Here is a 17,489-nt window from a genome sequence, read left to right as displayed (position 1 = left end):
GGAAGAGGACGGCAACACAGCCACTGTGGGAGGCCCAGAGACACACAAAGCCAGAGAGAGAGAGAGGAGGAAGGGGTTTGTTTCTGCAATCTAGCCTTGTTGTTGCCTGTTCGTGCGAGTCTCTTTGCTGGTCATTTAGTCTACTATGCCTGGGACTCTGTAGCGCTGCCACTCAGGAGGAACTCTACTGAAGTGAAGTGAGGAGGAAATCTCTGGCTGTGCTATTCTTCAAAACAAGTGCAACTTTAAACAGACAGGTAAGGATTTCTAGAAACCGTACTGGATTGGACTCTGCTTTGTATAAACGTGTTGGAATGTGTTGGTGCTGTATCCAGATGCTTACAGAAGTGTGAGCAGTATCTCTCTTGCGAGTTTCTCTCTAGCAACTTTGTACAACTTCAAATCATTTTGATTTATTCAGAGTTGTCAACAGGGAACTCTTTGTGTTGTTTTCAGTAGAATGACTTCAGTCAGTTCAGTTGATGCTTTTTCTCACTAACAAGGTCAAACTTTAACAAATGTTTCCTCAAACGCTTTACACAATAACATAAGATAAGCATGTTTTTCAAGGACTTTGTTAGTCAATGGAATAGATTTCTGAGACTTTTCCCCTGGGAAATTGGCCACCTAAGTTGCTGGTTGCTGTGTAGGAGAGAGATGACAGTAGCTGGAGTTGTTGGTGAGGAACTGAGTGGCAGCCACTGCTGTGGGCTTTAATAACTCGTGATTCATATGCCACACACAGACCAGCCATGCAGCTCACAGACGGGAAGACTCTCTCTCTCTGAGGAGGAGGAGAGGAAGGTGGGAGAGATCTGAGTTCATATCAAACACCCCCTTCTCTCAACAAAAGAAGGGCCAAAAAGTGTCATGTGACAGTTGGGCTCTTTGTTCTTTTCAGAGGTCTGGAGAAATACTGGCCAGGGGTTGCTTTAGTAATGCACTGCTGTGTGTGTGTGTGCGTGCATTTGTGTGTGCGTGTATGTTCATGCTAATGTCTGTGTGCAAACATGTTTGTCCACAGTATTCCGCCCATCCACTCTCTCCAGTTTGCAGTGAGAAAGGAAGGGCATCCTCATCCGTCAGTTTCCTCTGGTTAATTGTATTCCTCTCTTCATTTCCCTGCATGTGTTTTATTTGTGGCTATATTTTCCTGTGCCACTCATTAGTTTTCCTAGTGGGTCTGTTCTGCTGTCTGGGTAATGAGGGGCCAGGCCTGCAGCATGTGACAGAGCTGGAGCTGTAAAGTGTCTGCTAGTTGCTACTTTTAGAGCCCCAGCTGAAACACATTCTGATCTCCCTGCCCTGCCTGCTGCCTCCACGTCTTAGCTGATTGGCTGTGTGTCAGCCCCTTTCGCTAAAGCTTCCTATTCCTTCCTGTACACTACATAAGATGCAGGCTGAACGCCCTGCTGTAGAAACCCTGAGTGTCGGCTCGGAGCCTGTCTACAGCCTGATTCACTGGGATTTGTGTACTGAGTGGAGGACCGGCATTAATGGGGGAGAGATAAACTCCCAAAGCCCTGGGTATGATGGGTCTGATGGGGGTTTAGATGTATAGCCCAGCCCATATGTCCACTGTGTAGAGCAGACTGATATTGTAGACTAGAGCAGACCAAACTGTGTTTGTCTCCCACAGAACTGCACCATTGTCAGATATGGGATGGATGAGAGAAGCTTGTTGGGAATAGCAGTCAGGCTATGGTGACAGATTTATTAGAGGGTTTATTCTGAAGAGTGCTCGTGGCCCACAGCCTCTCTGGGTCTTTTGTCCACTCAAAGCAGGTTTGAATTCATTGAAGGGGACTTGCATTATTCACTAGATTCCCATGGAGGAGTGAGTGTGGGGGAAGGCTGGAGAAAACATAACACTGATAACACTGTTTAGAAATGCACTGGAGTATTCTCTTCTTCCCCTGTACATCTCTAGTAGCTTTAGTTTGGAAGCTTATAGTTTTATTTCCTTTGCATGTTGACTCTTGCGTATCTTTTTGAATCAAGGCCAGTTTTGTTCACTTTCACTTAACAGATTTGTATGTGCTGTGGGACTAGTGCAGGACACAATGCTCCTACTATAGGTACAGTAAAAGAAAGACAATATTTGAGTTTGCTGACATCATCAATGGCATGTGCCATGTGACCCAAGCCAGATACAAAGGACTTTAAAGAATTTGGAAGTGTGAATGTGTGAGTGTGTGAGTGTGTGTTTGTGTGTGTGTGTGTGGTATTGTGTGTCTTCAGTGAAAGATGCAGAGGATGATGTAAGCAGTGGGCAGAGAGCCAGAGAAAGACCATTGTGCTTGTGAGAGGTAGAGAGACAAAAGAGAGAAAGAAAGTAAAACAGTTTGAGGTAAGGAGGAGAGACATCATGAGAGACACAAAGGAGATAGATGAAAGAAGAGGTATTTTCTAGACCCACACCTCAGTTCAAATGATGGCCATAACCTTGTCACCTCTTCTAGTATTTTGCCTGAATAATTTATGTTATCAGATTAATGTCTTGAATATTCATGTTCTTAAGGAGCCCAGAGAGGGTTAACCCTTTCTCTTCTGGCACGTGCGACAGACTGTCACCACAGGGGAGTAATTGTCAAGCAACATTCCTTAAGTGGAAAGATATGTGCCTGGTTCTGGCCCCACTGACTCACTGCTGGGCTGCTTCATTCTGCTCTCTCCGAGGTCAACAGCAGGCCTCCACACACTGACCAGCCCTCAGGCACTTTACTCACCAGCCAATTAACCCCCCGCCTCCGCACCACCAGTTTAACTGGCTTCTATAGGAATCGTCACCTGGCTACTGCAGGAAGGGATGTGTGGTTGTGACTGGTCAGTGGTCTGGCACAAAATGGCGACCCGCCCACTGTGCATCATCACCCAGGTGGGTGCTGTTAATTAAGGTTGGGTGTTTGGTTGATTTGTGTGAATAGTCGCACCCGCATAGACTGTAATGTGTTTTAGAGCTGTGAAGGGATATGTTCTTCCCACTCGCTGGCGTTTGTCCTGTGGTATGATGATGCTGAGTAACTGGGACATGTTCAGTGACTCAACCCACCTGATGAGTCTAACAGAGCAGGTGAATAAACATCTGTGGTGGTCTGATCCGAGGTGCTTTCAAGACAACTGGGAACATAAAAAAAACTTTAGGTCGGAAAGCTGAAGTTCTTAAAAGAGTTTACATATTCGAATTCTGAGTTGGATGACCGTTAAAAATGATTTTCCCAGTCCAAGCTACCCAGTTGTCTTCAATGCATTGAAGTCTGAGATTTCCGAGTTCCCAGTAGTTTAGAATGCGGCACGAGTTCTGCATCATGTCATTCAATACCTGTGATCAACGTGATATTAGAGGAGTTAAGCAATTTCTGGAAACTGTTCTTATGGGGTGAGGGAGTTTTTGATTCTGGATACCTAATATCCAGTGCCGTATCACTCTGTGAAAGCCTGTTCTCTGCTCTGATTTTCAGTCCCACCATGCATCTGGAACATTAACTACAGTACAATAGGTGGATCAAACGTCTTTCTGATCCTATCTCATTGGAATGTCCTTTTTCTCCTGAGATTGAAACCTGCTGGTAACCATCTCCCAATATACATAGCTAGCTAGATTACTATGTCAACCAGGAACAAGTTTCAAAGAGCATATCATCCATCATGAAAAAGTGATACTTATTTACTACACAAACCTATTAACGTCTAGAAGGTTATTGTATGCTGTACCATTTAGATTTTCCTTCACTGAAACTAAGGGGCCGAGCCCGAACCATGAAAAACAACCCCAGACCATTACTCCTCCTCCACCCAACTTTAGAGTTGGCACTATAAGTTTGGGCAGGTAGCGTTCTACTTGCATCCGCCAAACCCAGAATCGTCCGCCGGACTGCCAAATGGTGAAGCGTGTTTCATCACTCCGGTGAATGTATTCTACTGCTCCAGAGTCCAATAGCGGTGAGCTTTACACCACTCTAACTGATGCTTGGCATTGCGCATGGTGATCTTAGGCTTGTGTGTGGCTGCTTGGCAATGGAAACCCATTTCATGAAGCTCCCAACAAACAGTTATTGTGCTGACGTTGCTTCCACAGACCGTTTGGAACCTGGTAGTGAGTGTTGCAACCGAGGACAGACGATTTTTACACGCAATTTTCTTTGGTCCCGTTCTGTGAACTTCTATGGTCTACCACCTTGCGGCTGAGCCGTGGTTGCTCCTAGACGTTTCCACTTCACAAGAAAAGCACTTACAGTTGAACGCGGAAGCTCTAGCATGGCAGACATTTGACAAACTGATTTGTTGGAAACCCACAACCCTTTTGTTGTGACAATCCTAAATAAGTTCAGGAGTAAAAATGTGCTTAACAAATCACATAATAAGTTGCATTGACTCATTCTGTGTTTAGTAATAGCATTGAACATTATTTTTGAATAAATACCCCATCTCTGTACCACACACATACAATTATCTGTAAGGTCCCTCAATCAAGGAATGAATTGCAAGCACAGATTCAACCACAAAGACCAGGGAGGTTTATCAATGCCTCGCAAAGAAGGGCACCAGTTGGTAGATGTGCAAAAATAGAAAAGCAAACTCGGTGTGTAAAAATAGAAAAGTAGACGCGGTATATCCCTTTGAGCATGGTGAAGTTATTAATTTGCCGTTGGATGGTGTATCAAAGATACAGAGAGGAAAGAAACTCCTCAGGGATTTTACCATTAGGCCAATGGTGATTTTAAAACAGTTACGGAATTTAATGGTTGTGATATGAGAAACTGAGGATGGATCAACAACATTGTAGTTTCTCCACAGTACTAACCTAAATGACAGAGTGAAAAGAATGAAGTCTTTACAGAATACAAGGCACTTAAGTAATACTAGAAAAAATGTGACAAAGAAATTCACTTTTTGACCTGAATACAAAGCGTTACGTTTGGGGCAAATCCAACACAACACAACACTGAGGGAGTTTTTTGTTGTTATAAATGTATAAATGGAATAAACCAAGCACAGGCAAATCCTAGAGATAAACCTGGTTCAGTGTTCTTTCCAACAGAAACTTGGAGACATCTTTCAGCAGGTCAATAACCTTAAACACAAGGCCAAATCTACAATTGAATTGCTTACCAAGATGACATTGAATGTTCCCGAGAGGCCTGGTTACAGTTTTGACCTAAATCGTCTTGACAATCTATGATGGCAAAAAATGGAATTGGCTTTCTAGTAATGATTAACCACCAACTTGACAGAGCTTGAGGAATGTTAAAAAGAATCATGGGTAAATATTGGTGTGCAAATCCAGGTGTGCAAAGGTCTTTGAACGTGCCCAGAAAGACTCACAGCTGTAATCGCTGCCAAAGGTGATTCTACAATTGAATTGCTTACCAAGATGACATTGAATGTTCCTGAGAGGCCTGGTTACAGTTTTGACCTAAATCGTCTTGACAATCTATGATGCCAAAAAATGGAATTGGCTTTCTAGTAATGATTAACCACCAACTTGACAGAGCTTGAGGAATGTTAAAAAGAATCATGGGTAAATATTAGTGTGCAAATCCAGGTGTGCAAAGGTCTTTGAACGTGCCCAGAAAGACTCACAGCTGTAATCGCTGCCAAAGGTGATTCTAACATGTATTGTCTAATGGGGTGAGTACTTATCTAATGAAAATATATGCCTCATCTGCTCCAGCATTCCCTCTCTGGCGCTCGAGGGCACCAGGCTGCCCTTCATTGCACACACCTGTCACCTGGACTCCTTCACGTTGTTGATTGCCCCCTCTGTATCTGTATGTTCCTCAGTTGTGTTCCCCGTGTCAGCATTATTGTCATAATGTCATTTTGTTCCCCCTGTCCAGACGTTGTTCTTGTTTTTGTTATATGTCCATTTTCCATTAAATGTTCACTCCCTGTTCTTGCTTCTCATCTCCAGTGTCTGTCCTCACAATATATTAGTGTTTTTATTTTATATAAATGTTAGCTTTTTTTACACTTTGGCATTACAGCGTATTTTGCATAGATTGTTGACCAAAAATGACAATTAAATTAATTTTAATCCCACTTTGTAAAACAACAAAATGTGGAAAAAGTCAAGGGGTGTGAATAATTTCTGAAGGCACTGTATGTCTTTTTGACCTGTTGCCAAGGAGGTCCTCAACATAAGAAGACTGGAGGCCGTTGTTGGTAAGATTAACATTGTTAGTCAAATGTTTTTCTTTCTGTGTTATCTAATGTGACCTCTGTTAGCAGATGATTGATAATGCCTTATAATTGGTTCTCTCTTGTGCTTGTCTTTATTTTCTAAAAGGTTACATGGTGGAGACATGTGTCTGCAATTTTTTTTAAATCTGAAGATAGTTAAATTAAAGCTGAATTAAGATAAGGCCTTAAAGGGATTAACAAAAGCGTAAATATCATTTAATATGTAATTAATTTAATAAAAAAATACAATTACATTTGTATAAGCATATTATTTATTGTTTGATGATATAACTACAGTTACAAACTTGAGGAAATAACATGTGCGCTAGTCTAGTGGTGACAGAGAATGTGAGTTCACCAAAGGCTGGAGCGTTGGCCTTCTCGCCTGCTCTAATTTTGCTCCAGTAGCGCTCACTTCGTGAGCTCAGGGCATTCCCAGCCCAGCATGAATTTGTAGTCTGCTTGCGTGCTGCTATCCCCTTGCTTTAGCTACTGTCATTAAGTATGCTAAATATTTTCTGAAAGAAACTGATGAAACACATTGGTGAAAAATCAAGGCGACTTACAAAGATGAGGAGGATAGAGCACGAGAGGGAGTGTGGTGATGAAGTGTCCACAACTAAGGAATCATTGTGGAATCTAAAAAAACACATATCTCGAAAGCCTGATGGTGTACTTGTTACGTGCACATGCTAACAGAAAGGAATGAGGTGAGTAGCTAGCTAAGTCTGTCACTGTAGCATAGTATTTATAAACAAAAAATATCTTAAAAGTGTTGTTAATTTTCATTCTATTATCTATACAATAGGCCATCACTGATTTTGGCCCAATAGGCGTGACATATTACCTCTTTCAAGGAGCTTTTTGTTTTGATAGGGTTATTTTCGCTAAATTCTTTTAGGCCTACCTACAGAAAAAAACACTACACATCCTGCCCAGCCTGGCAAGAGTGACCCAAAGGGTGTTTAGCATCCCCAATCACAGAGAGTGTATTCTCGGCTGCTGGTCTGCTCTCCAGACACCATCGCATGAGCCTGAAACCACAGACTCTGGCCAAATTCATGTTTCTAAAAATGTATTCAAATGCACTTTAGACTGAGCCTAATAATTAATTTTTCCTATATTGAAGTAAGTCACAGCCTTTTGCGCAATTTATTGACTATAGTGATTTAATTCAACAAAATGTTGTTTAAATGCTGAAGGCTTAATGTCCCTGCCAGGCTAGCGTGTCGCACTCGAAAATGCTTCAAAATGTATTTATTTGAAGGTTATAATCTTTAAATAATTTAAATAATATAGCCTAAATAATTCATTTTCGTGCTTTCTTAGGCTACCTGTCTGGCTCTTGACCTGTTTAGAGTGTTTATATGCTGTTTAATATGACATGTAGCCTATTTGAAGTGATGTGCGCTTCTTACAGTCACCTTTTCCAGTTGTTTATTAAAATACTTTTCATTCAAATCATATGATTTGGTTTCTATACTTCAAAAACCAAATTATAGGTCCAGGTAGTCACAAAAATATATTGGTGTTGGTTAAATTGTGATGTTATTGAATGGAGCGAATTTCTAGCAGCTGTTTTTTTTCCTGTGAGAGAGGAGCGGTTTTTAGCGTAGTGGTTGGAAAGGATTTCACATCGTTACACTCACTCCCCTTTTGACCTCCTCCTTTTTCCGCAGCAACCAGTGATCCGGGTCAACAGCATCAATATAACAGTTTTACCTTCTGTCCCTCTCCTCTCCTCCTACCCATCACTCTACAAAAGCCGCGGCCCTTACAGAGCAAGGGGAACAACTACTTCAAGGTCTTAGAGCGAGTGACGTCACCAATTGAAACGCTATTAGCGTGCACCCCGCTAACTAGCTAGCCATTTCACATCGGTTACATGAGCATGTAGGAATTGTGTAGGTATGTGTATGTTTTAAGTAGTAGATAACCAAAAGCTCAGTAGTTACACAGTTAAGGGAGAATTACGTAGTGATTTGCACAGGAAATATGTAGTGTTCACCAGTAGTGAAACGTCCCAATTAATCACTCATTACTACTTAAATTACTACATAAATCACCACTGGCTTACGACACATCTCAAAAGTAATTAGGTAGTAAAACCAGGAGGTTTTGTGTAGATCTTGTGTATTAGTGATGAGTAGTAGGTAATTGAAAGCTACTTTTCATGAGGGATGTCCAGATGTATATACGTCCACATGCTTCCCAGCCGAAACAGTTCAGAAGAGTTTGTGCATATATTATGAAGACATTTTGTGACGTTTTGGACTTCGGTGAGGGGTTTTTCGGCTGTTTGGGCACACAATTTTTTTGCTGGAGGCAAGCCAAAGTTCGGAGCCAAAGTCTACGCCCCTTTGTCAGTGATTGGTCAACAGTAGGTATTCTTCAATAAAGTCTTTGTTGTCATTCAACAAGATATGACTAATTTTCATGCACATTTTTTCATTGAGAAATACTGCACCAAACATCTTAGTTAGATGTAAAATCTCCTCTGCAAAAACGTCAAAATTAATGACAGATTTCTTGAGTTATCTTAGATTAACTCTGACTACTTTGAGAAAGTGTATTTTGGCTACAGCGTCTCAAAATGGACAAACAGTACTGTTGCCGCTTTTTTCTCGTTTTTCAAGCGAAGGTCTTTTAAGGGAGCATGCGAGCACACTAGTACGGTTTGCCTAGCCGACTTCCACTAGCCGCCATGCTGATGATGCCTTTAGTCTACACCCCTGGTGTTCAATACTCCTCTTACCTAATGGCGTTCTTTCATCTCCTCAATACTGCTATGCTGAGTAAGGAGACATAGCACAGAGAGAAGGGAGATCGTATCATACTTTAATTACAGGACTAGATTTGACTACTCTTCATTGAATTTGCAGAATCAGAGTGAGTGTCTGTGTATTTTGAAGTGTGCTGTCATCACAAGGCAGATTATGGTACTCTCCCATCAGTCAGTAGCACCCATGATGTTGGGAAATTCCCACCAGACTCTAGATCCATACTGCTATAGTACAGTCCTCCCTGCTGCTGCCCTCCTGGCACTGATCCAACAGCAAAGCATCTCCTTGAAGAAGATGATATCTGGTTGCACTGCAATTACTGTGGGGTGGATCAACCATTTTAGGGACGTGAAGCAGGGCCTTAAATCGCCCCCTCTCAGTTAGAGACATTTCACAGAGTTAATACCAGACCTAAACACTGACACCAGCCTTGGCTCAGATAAAATTTCACACAGCACCAAGAGGACAAAGGCTTTGAAAGCAACATCAGCACTGCCCTGTGTGTGTGTGTGTGTGTGTGTGTGTGTGTGTGTGTGTGTGTGTGTGTGTGTGTGTGTGTGTGTGTGTGTGTTTCGGTGGCGGTGTGTTTGTTGTTGAATAGCTTTAATAGAACTGGTTAACAGGGTCAGTGCGTGCTCACACTCAGCTGTTGTCTGGGTCAGTGGATTCTCTACCTCTCCTTATCCCCGTCCTCCCCAAGAGGCTGTTTCCATAGGACTGCTGCTCCCTCAACCCACCACCACACAGAGGTTTACATCCATGCATGAGTAAAACAAAGACTGCTGAGTAAGAAACTCTATCAAAGTGCCAGGACAAAGTGTTTCTTTGTCTTTCATCACTACATGATTTCATTTTAATTAAGGCAGCAGGCTTTATCCTCAGTTGACCCCTTATGATAATCCAATATCATAAATTATGGCTGCACCGCTGAGAAGATTGCCATAAATGTTTTTACCAAGTTCACTTCCCTTCACATGCCAAGCCAAGTTAAGGAAATAAAACAGGTTATGAATAATCCATAAGCTGTGTGGCTGCTCTGTGAGGAGCAGGTGAAGAAACAGCAGCAACAGCAAGTGATGTCAGCCTCTCTCTCTCTGCTAAGGCATGAGTTTTGTTTCTCTGCTCATTAGCATGCTAAAAGGCTGGCTGGGGGCAAAGGATGAAAGCAGAAAGCTGAGCAGAAAATCCATTCGGCTTAGAAAGGAGTCTTGATTTCATTGCCCAATTAGTGGCGTAGTGGTCCAAAAACTGGGTGTGGAACGCTGAGGTAAACATGTTTTTTGGAGAGGGCATGGAACAAGACGTCTCTATCTGCTGTCTTGTGGTCAGAGTCAGACTGGCTGGTGGTTCACTGATAGCCTGCAGTTATGTCATCCTGCTCCTTGCTGCTGCTATGGAGAGGGAGGGAGCATCAGTGGAACTCTGACTGGGATACATGAAGCATGGTCTCTATGCCACTGGCTTCATTTCACTGTACTTACGTATATATTCCATCATTATCATAACATATCCGGTGCCAATGCAGTTGTCACTGTGCTATAGTATACCGGGTGGGCAGCTTAAGAGGAACTGTACGTACACACGTATATGTTTCCACACATTTGTCCTTTGTGAGGATGTGCATCAGCAGCACATGTTTACTTTACTGGGCACCATGTCTGTGATATTGTCAGCCTTATATAACCCCTAGTCCTCCCACTCCTCCTCCTGCCATGTGGTCTGATCTGATGTCTCTCTCTCTTTCTTCCCTCTTAGAGCTGAGGATGATGGCAGAGGGGAAGTTTGCCAGTCTGCCAAGAAATATGCACATGGGCGTGGGCAGCAGGCAGTGTTCTCTGGCCTCCTCCATGGACCTGCTGAGCTCCAGGCCTGCAGTACCGGAGCTGCCCCCAGCCGGATACCACAGTGTCTCCATCCACGGCACTCTGCCTAGGAGGAAGAAAGGGGCCCCGGTTCAGGGCCCTGCCCGCTCCTGGGACATGTACAGTCACATGGGCACTCTGCCCCACCCGGCCCGAGCCCGCCTGCCCACCTCGCCACTCATCCACAACATCATCGAGGAACACCAGCCTTACCATACAGGGATGGAAGGCCACACCTCATACAGGTACAGCCACACACATCTTTTATGCTCCAGCGCTATGCTTTTCCTTTGTTCATTTCACAGAATCCGAATCTAAAACAAATATTTATGTTTTGTCCAATAAGACACTTAGGGTGCGCTCTTTAAAGCCCCTTAAGTACTTTGGAGACTTTTAGCTGCTACCACCCCCTGACTAACTGAGACTACTTCACTCTGAAATAGTGTCCCAGCTCAAGCCATGGTAAGCAGGTCAGCTGAGATGTAATCAGTGAGCAGCACATGTTAGCACTAGCCTCTCTGCTACCACCTCTCTGTCTGTCAGGGCAGGGGGCTGTATCCCTCAGGCCCTGATGAGTTACTGCAGAGCAGCTTCACTGTGGCCCCCTATAGATGTTATCTGGGGGCTGGGGCTGCTTTGTCAGGGCCTCCTCTTCCCCACAGCACTTTGCGGGGCTTAACACCTCACTCACTACTGAAACACAACACTGTCAGACTGCTGATAGGGCTTGCTTGATCTTAGAGAACACAGAGAAGTGACGAGAAGTTCCTCAGCATCAATCCATGTGATTAGGCCAGGAAACTGTGGATAAAGACACAACAGCACATTCACACGTATACACACACACAGACCTCAGAGAGATGCAGTGAAGGTAAGCCCTCTGTTTAGAGTGATATAAACCAACCGCCACAACAACAAAGCATGTCTAGATGGTTGAGATATATGCGCCCAGACAACCCAGACTGTGAGTTATATCCTGTGTGACAGAGTTTTATGTGTCACTATAGACCAGAGCAACGGTGCAGTGCTGGACAGAATGAAACACAGTCCCCCTCTTTAGACACACTTTGGGCAGGCAGAGAGAATATGTCTGGACTTGGGTGGAAGGGGGTTGGGGTGCGAGGGGGGTGTTACTAATAACTGAAAAGGCTGTGTCTATCCCTTGACATTTGAAGGTTATCTAATATAGGTCTAGTATTTAATCTCCACAAAGCTGGTGAGGTTAGTGAAGGTGAAAAGTAGACCAAAGGAAGGAGAATAAATAAGCCACAACCTTCATTCTGGCAGTATGGGATACACAGTGGAGGTGTGGAGGAGCAACAGAGGAAGAGGGTTGTCTGGCTCAGCAAAGAAAGGGAAGCAAGGAGGGAGGGAAGGAGAGAGATAGTGAGAGAGGGATGGAGAGGAGGGTTAGAGAGGTTCTGAAGAGAGCCCTGAGGTGCATTAAGCACACGGAGACCAGAGACCAGATTCTGGCTGCTGCTGTAACTCTAGATGCTGATGTGCAGATAGATGTGTGGAGATGGTGAGGGATCAGGGCTAACAGAACACTATGACAGCTATAGTTCTGAGGGACCCATTCTGTGTGGCTGCCAGCACTGTGCTGCCTGCTACAGGACAGGACTGCAGGCCCATTGTGTCTATCTGAAGTCCGCTGGTTGATTGGTTGGTTACCTGGCTATGCCAGGGAGCTGGGTATGGCTGACTGATGAGGGAGATTTCAGGATTAGTCAAAGGGCTTTGTCCTCATCTCTTATGAAAATATATGTGTAACTACCAAAATAAAGGAAACACTTGAGTAAATGAGCGATATAAACTATATTGAAAGCAGGTGCTTCCACACAGGTGTGATTTCTGGGTTAATTAACTAAGTAACATCCCATCATGCTTAGGGTCATGTATAAAAATGCTGGGCAGGCCATTATTTTGGTTACGATGACTGTGACCCCATAGGAAGACAATGCCCCATCCACAGGGCACAAGTGGTCACTGAATGGTTTATGAGAATGAAAACGATGTAAACCATATGCCATGGCCATCTGCGTGACCAGATCGCAACTCAATTGAACACTTATGTGAGTTTCTGGAGCAGCGCCTGAGACAGCGTTTTTCCACCACCATCAACAAAACACCAAATTATGAAATTTCTCAAAGAAGAATGGTGTCGCATTCCTCCAATAGAGTTCCAGACACTTGTAGAATCTATGCCAAGGTGGATTGAAGCTGTTCTGGTTCGTGGCGGCCCATTGCTCTATTAAGACACTTAATGTTGGTGTTACCTTTATTTTGGCAGTTACCTGTGGCTCTGTCATTAACTTCAGGATGGGAGGATATGCCACTCTGTCCATCTCTTTTCATGCAGATTACATTGATCAATGAACACTGTTTCATTTCTACTCATTGAACTACTTTGCTTATTCTTGTTTTGTGGATATTGTACATGTTTTAAACCAACCTATGTTTCTTTGTGCTGACTTTTTAGTCTCCCTGACTGTCTGTTGACCCTTGACCCAGACAGTGCTCCATCCTTTAACCACACACTAATTAATCAGTGTTTACTCTGTATCGATGACGCTATCTGGATTGATCCAGAAAGTGAGTGATTCTTCAGGTGACCCCTAACCTCAGTCAATCTGTGTGGTATGTGTGCCTGTGTGGTTGTGTGTGTTTGTGTGTGCCTAAGCCAGATAGCCACTATAACCCAGGGCCCACTCACTCTGCCCCAGGGGGAGGCAGACAGCTCTGGCTGTGGTGTGCCTGCAAATACTTTATGAGTTGGACTCCGGTTGACTCAGGTTGAGATGGCGAGAAGATTTACAGCCTTGTATAGGAGATGAAAGGGAGGATAAAAGACGGAGCTGGCCGTGAGCTCAGAATCTAGAGTGACTGATTCTCTCTGTTTGTTCTGCTGAGAAATGGTCTGCTGCTGGTCAGATCTGATGCCTGGATGGTTTCCTCCAAGGCTAGAGAGTGGTGAAGTGTTTTCTGGATGTCTGTCTGTCAACGCCAGTTCTAAACCACTCTGATCAAAAACATCCCACTGGGAATCATGGTGCTACAGCTGCAGTACATACGTTGTTAGGACCAGGTAGGTAGACAAATAGGCATCACACACACCACGTCTTTCACAGAAAGTCTTTGTTTACGCCATGCCCAGGCTGTCCTCTGTATCACAGCAGAGATAAGTAATGATGCCGTGATGTCCGGCCACAATGTTCCCAAGGACACTGTGAACTAACCCAATCCTAAGAAAAGGATGTCATCATAACATTGCTGTTTGATCATTGGTCGCATCTCCAAATGATGCCATGCTGTGTTACTGTAAAGCTGTTGGTTAGGTACAGTAAACATTCTATTCCCATATCTTAAAAGTAATATTCCATTCCCATATCAGAAGCACAACCACGGAACAATAATTTTTACTGTACACTATTATTGTCAATGATTGTCTGTGGGACTCGAAGGCTTCTATTGTGTGAGCCAATCACAGTGTAAACACTATAATTCCTGTCCTAGTGTTAGTTCTGTTCATAATGTCCAGCCAGAGCAGAAGTTGCTCCCTCTCCTCCGTGAGTGCTGATCTGGTGGGTAAATAAACAGCGCTCCTTTTAGCAGCTCCTGTTTGTGTTGGACCAGGGGTGTCCTGTTTTTTCTCTCTCATCTACTCCCTCCTCCCTCATTCTCTCGTTCTCTCCCTCTCCTCTGGGTTGGAGTAAGGAGTAGGCAGAAGGCAGTATAGCCACAGCTGGTTCTGCTTTTATAAGGCCAGCCAGCAGCAGGCTGAGAGCACATGTTCGGTCTGATGGGACACACACCTGTAGCTACCCAGTAAAATAAAAAGAGAGAAAGAGAGCTCAACCAGAGCAACTCATTACCACCCCCTCTCCTCTCTTCATTTTTCCCTGCATTCATTATTTCATTACCAGATGGACACTCAATGCTATTTGGGAGAGATTAGTATATGTATGCATTTATATAAGTTATGTTGTGCACAGCAGAGCACTGATCCACTGTACTATACAGTACATGTAGAAGTTGAGGGATTTTCCAATAGAGTCAAACTGCCCCTTGAGTCAGTAGTGTGGATGTGCCTCCGCAGGCTTCGGTTGGGCTGAGCCTTGCCGAACCCGGCTAGGCGAACCGTACTAGTGTGCTCGCATACTCCCTTAAAAGACCTTCGCTTGAAAAACTAGAAAAAAGTGGCAATAGTACTGATTGTCTCTCTTGAGACACTATAATCAGTCCTCAAAATAGTCAGAATTAATCTAAGATAAAAATGAATGACCGATTTCTTGAGTTAAGTTTTTGCCAAGTCGTCCTGACGAGGATGTTTGGTGCAGTATGTCTCAAGTGAAAAAATGTGCATGAGGACAAGTTGTTTCTCGTTGAATGACAGGAGGAATTGAAAAATTCCTACTTTTGGCTACCAACGTCCGATTGCCTTGAGAAAATGTTTTATGTGCCTGAACAGCCGAAAAAAAACCTTGCTGTAGTCCAAAACGAACAAAAACGCCACAAAATGTTGTCATAATTTATGAACGAACTGTTCCGAACTCTTTCGGCTGGGAAGCAGGCGAACGCCTTTAGGCATCCAGAACAACCTTTGACTGAGGGAGTGTTGCATGTCAAGTGCCCCTCTCTCTCAGTCAGTGAGTCAGAGAAGGGGAGGCTGTGTGCGGAAATCCAATTATAGCTAAGTCGTCTGTGTGTGACCTGCTCTGTCCTTGTCCTTGGCCTGACTGAGCTCTATTTGAACTTGAGGTTTGGGGAAAGTCAGTGGTTGAGCAGGGTACATTTCCTCACCAGGACACAATGCAGCTGTGGTCTGGCTGACACTAAACCGGTCTAAAGGAGAGGTTCTTTGGCTGGCCTGTGGCCTCACTCGTCCTCTCACTTGTCCTCTCACTCGTCCTCTCTCCAACTCTATGATGTGTCTCCCAACACCTCTGTTCTCTACCCAATATGAACAGTATGGGTGGGATATCTGTTCTCTACCCAATATGAACAGTATGGGTGGGATATTTGTTCTCTACCCAATATGAACAGTATGGGTGGTATATTTGTTCTCTACCCAATATGAACACTATGGGTGGGATATCTGTTCTCTACCCAATATGAACACTATAGGTGGGATATCAGTTCTCTACCCAATATGAACACTATGGGTGGGATATCTATTCTCTTTATTAGTCTCGGCTGTCTGATGGGAGCAGGTGGAACCTGTAATGTCCTGTCCAATTCTATAGGAACACCACCATACTGTGAACTGATTGTGACGTTACCTAACACTGTAGATGTAGTTGTTGAATAACAAGGCCAGCTCTTTATTCTGATGCGGATGGAGCGGCTTCAGAGGTGAACCAGCCAGTGCAGCAGCCTGCCTGTGTTGTGTTCCTCTGAGGTGGCATGACATACCAATCACTCACCCTGCTGAAAGAGAAGCCAGGTTACTGTATAGGCTGACATGAAAGAATGGGCAAAGGAGAGAAAGTTCACCTCTCCTCGCAGTGAGTAGATGAGACGCGGTCGTACAGCAGCTAAATTGAGAAAGATCTGTTTAAGAGCTAGTGGCCGGTGCTGAACTTCTTGGGAAGTATTTTTCAGATTGTTATGCTCTCAACCGTATTTCCTGCTGCATTCCCGCCTTTCTCTGAAAGTAGGGAGGAAAGAAAAGACCAAGGGCCATCACAGCAGTTCAGTGAGTTATTTTTAGATTGTAATTTTACACTTAATCCTTTGGTTTAGATACTAACTCGCTTATTCAACATTTTGAATGGATTAAGGGGCAACTTGAAATTCCACTGTTTTGGTTTCCTACTCCACGAAGGCTCTTAAAAGAGATGTTTGTGTTTTTTCCCCTTCACAATCCCTATGGGAAAAGTGGTGAAAGGCTCAAGGAATTACTCCCCCTCTTGTCTGACTGTAAGACCCCTGCATCAAGGGCTTGGGTTCAACTTCTCTAACCCCCCCCCCCTAAAAAAACCCATTTGAGATGAGAGACAGAGGCAGAACTCAAAATAAACAGAATTTTTCGCAGAGATCTGGGAATGCATCCACACTTCCTCAGGGATTTTAAAAGAACTAATCTTGGCTTTAAGATATTATGTCCTCTCAAAATGCATTTCTGACATCTGAAGTGATACTGAGAATTTTGGGAGGACTAGCCCTGCTAATGATATGGCATTTTAAACCCCAGGGCAGATGTGGGGGTGTCTCTTACCCCTCTGTGAATTTGCCAGTGGGGTCAGAAAAAGGGGACACATGTAGCTGTGACTTGTGTGGGGGCTGGGTGAGTAGACTAAAGAGTGGGGGTGCAGTGGAGGGGTGGAGAGGAGGGAAGGCAGTGTCTGAGCATGCCACTCCTGTCAGAGAGGAGGTAGACCCACAGTCAGCAGGCAGGATAGCAGACGCATCACAGCACAGGGAGGGAGTGGAGGGGACCAGAAGCTGCCATTAGGAATGTGTTCACTCAACAGAACTCTGTCTCTGTTCCCCAGGGACCCCAGCAGCAGCATGGACCCCACCCTGGAGTACGTCAAGGTAGGAACCCACTCAACCCACTTACCTATTCCACTGCTGCTTGAGACACTGTGCCCAACAGGCATCACTAGTGTTTTGTTACTTCTGATTGAGAAGAGGTCAGAAAGATTGAGGGTTGGTT

General features: G+C 44.1%; 1 protein-coding gene across 2 annotated transcripts in view; it reads left to right on the top strand.

Annotated features, from left to right (window-relative positions):
- The window catches only part of LOC110524417 (BCAR3 adaptor protein, NSP family member), a 103,814-nt gene that overhangs the window by 41,917 nt on the left and 44,408 nt on the right, over nucleotides 1-17,489 (top strand). Inside the window, exons 1-3 of one of the 2 annotated variants that reach the window (XM_021604019.3) lie at nucleotides 1-257; nucleotides 10,722-11,073; nucleotides 17,326-17,368. The exon at nucleotides 1-257 is cut by the window's left edge and continues 310 nt beyond it. In XM_021604019.3, coding sequence (XP_021459694.3) covers nucleotides 10,730-11,073; nucleotides 17,326-17,368 — 387 coding nt within the window. In that variant the 5' untranslated portion in view covers nucleotides 1-257; nucleotides 10,722-10,729. The remainder of the gene's footprint in view (nucleotides 258-10,721; nucleotides 11,074-17,325; nucleotides 17,369-17,489) is intronic. The other variant, XM_090235695.1, reaches the window with a different exon arrangement.

Source organism: Oncorhynchus mykiss, chromosome 5, assembly GCF_057628025.1.
Source record: "Oncorhynchus mykiss isolate SJ-2025 chromosome 5, ASM5762802v1, whole genome shotgun sequence".
Taxonomy (NCBI): domain Eukaryota; kingdom Metazoa; phylum Chordata; class Actinopteri; order Salmoniformes; family Salmonidae; genus Oncorhynchus; species Oncorhynchus mykiss.
Note: the sequence above shows the minus strand (reverse complement) of the source record. Positions and strands in the feature narration are given on the sequence as shown.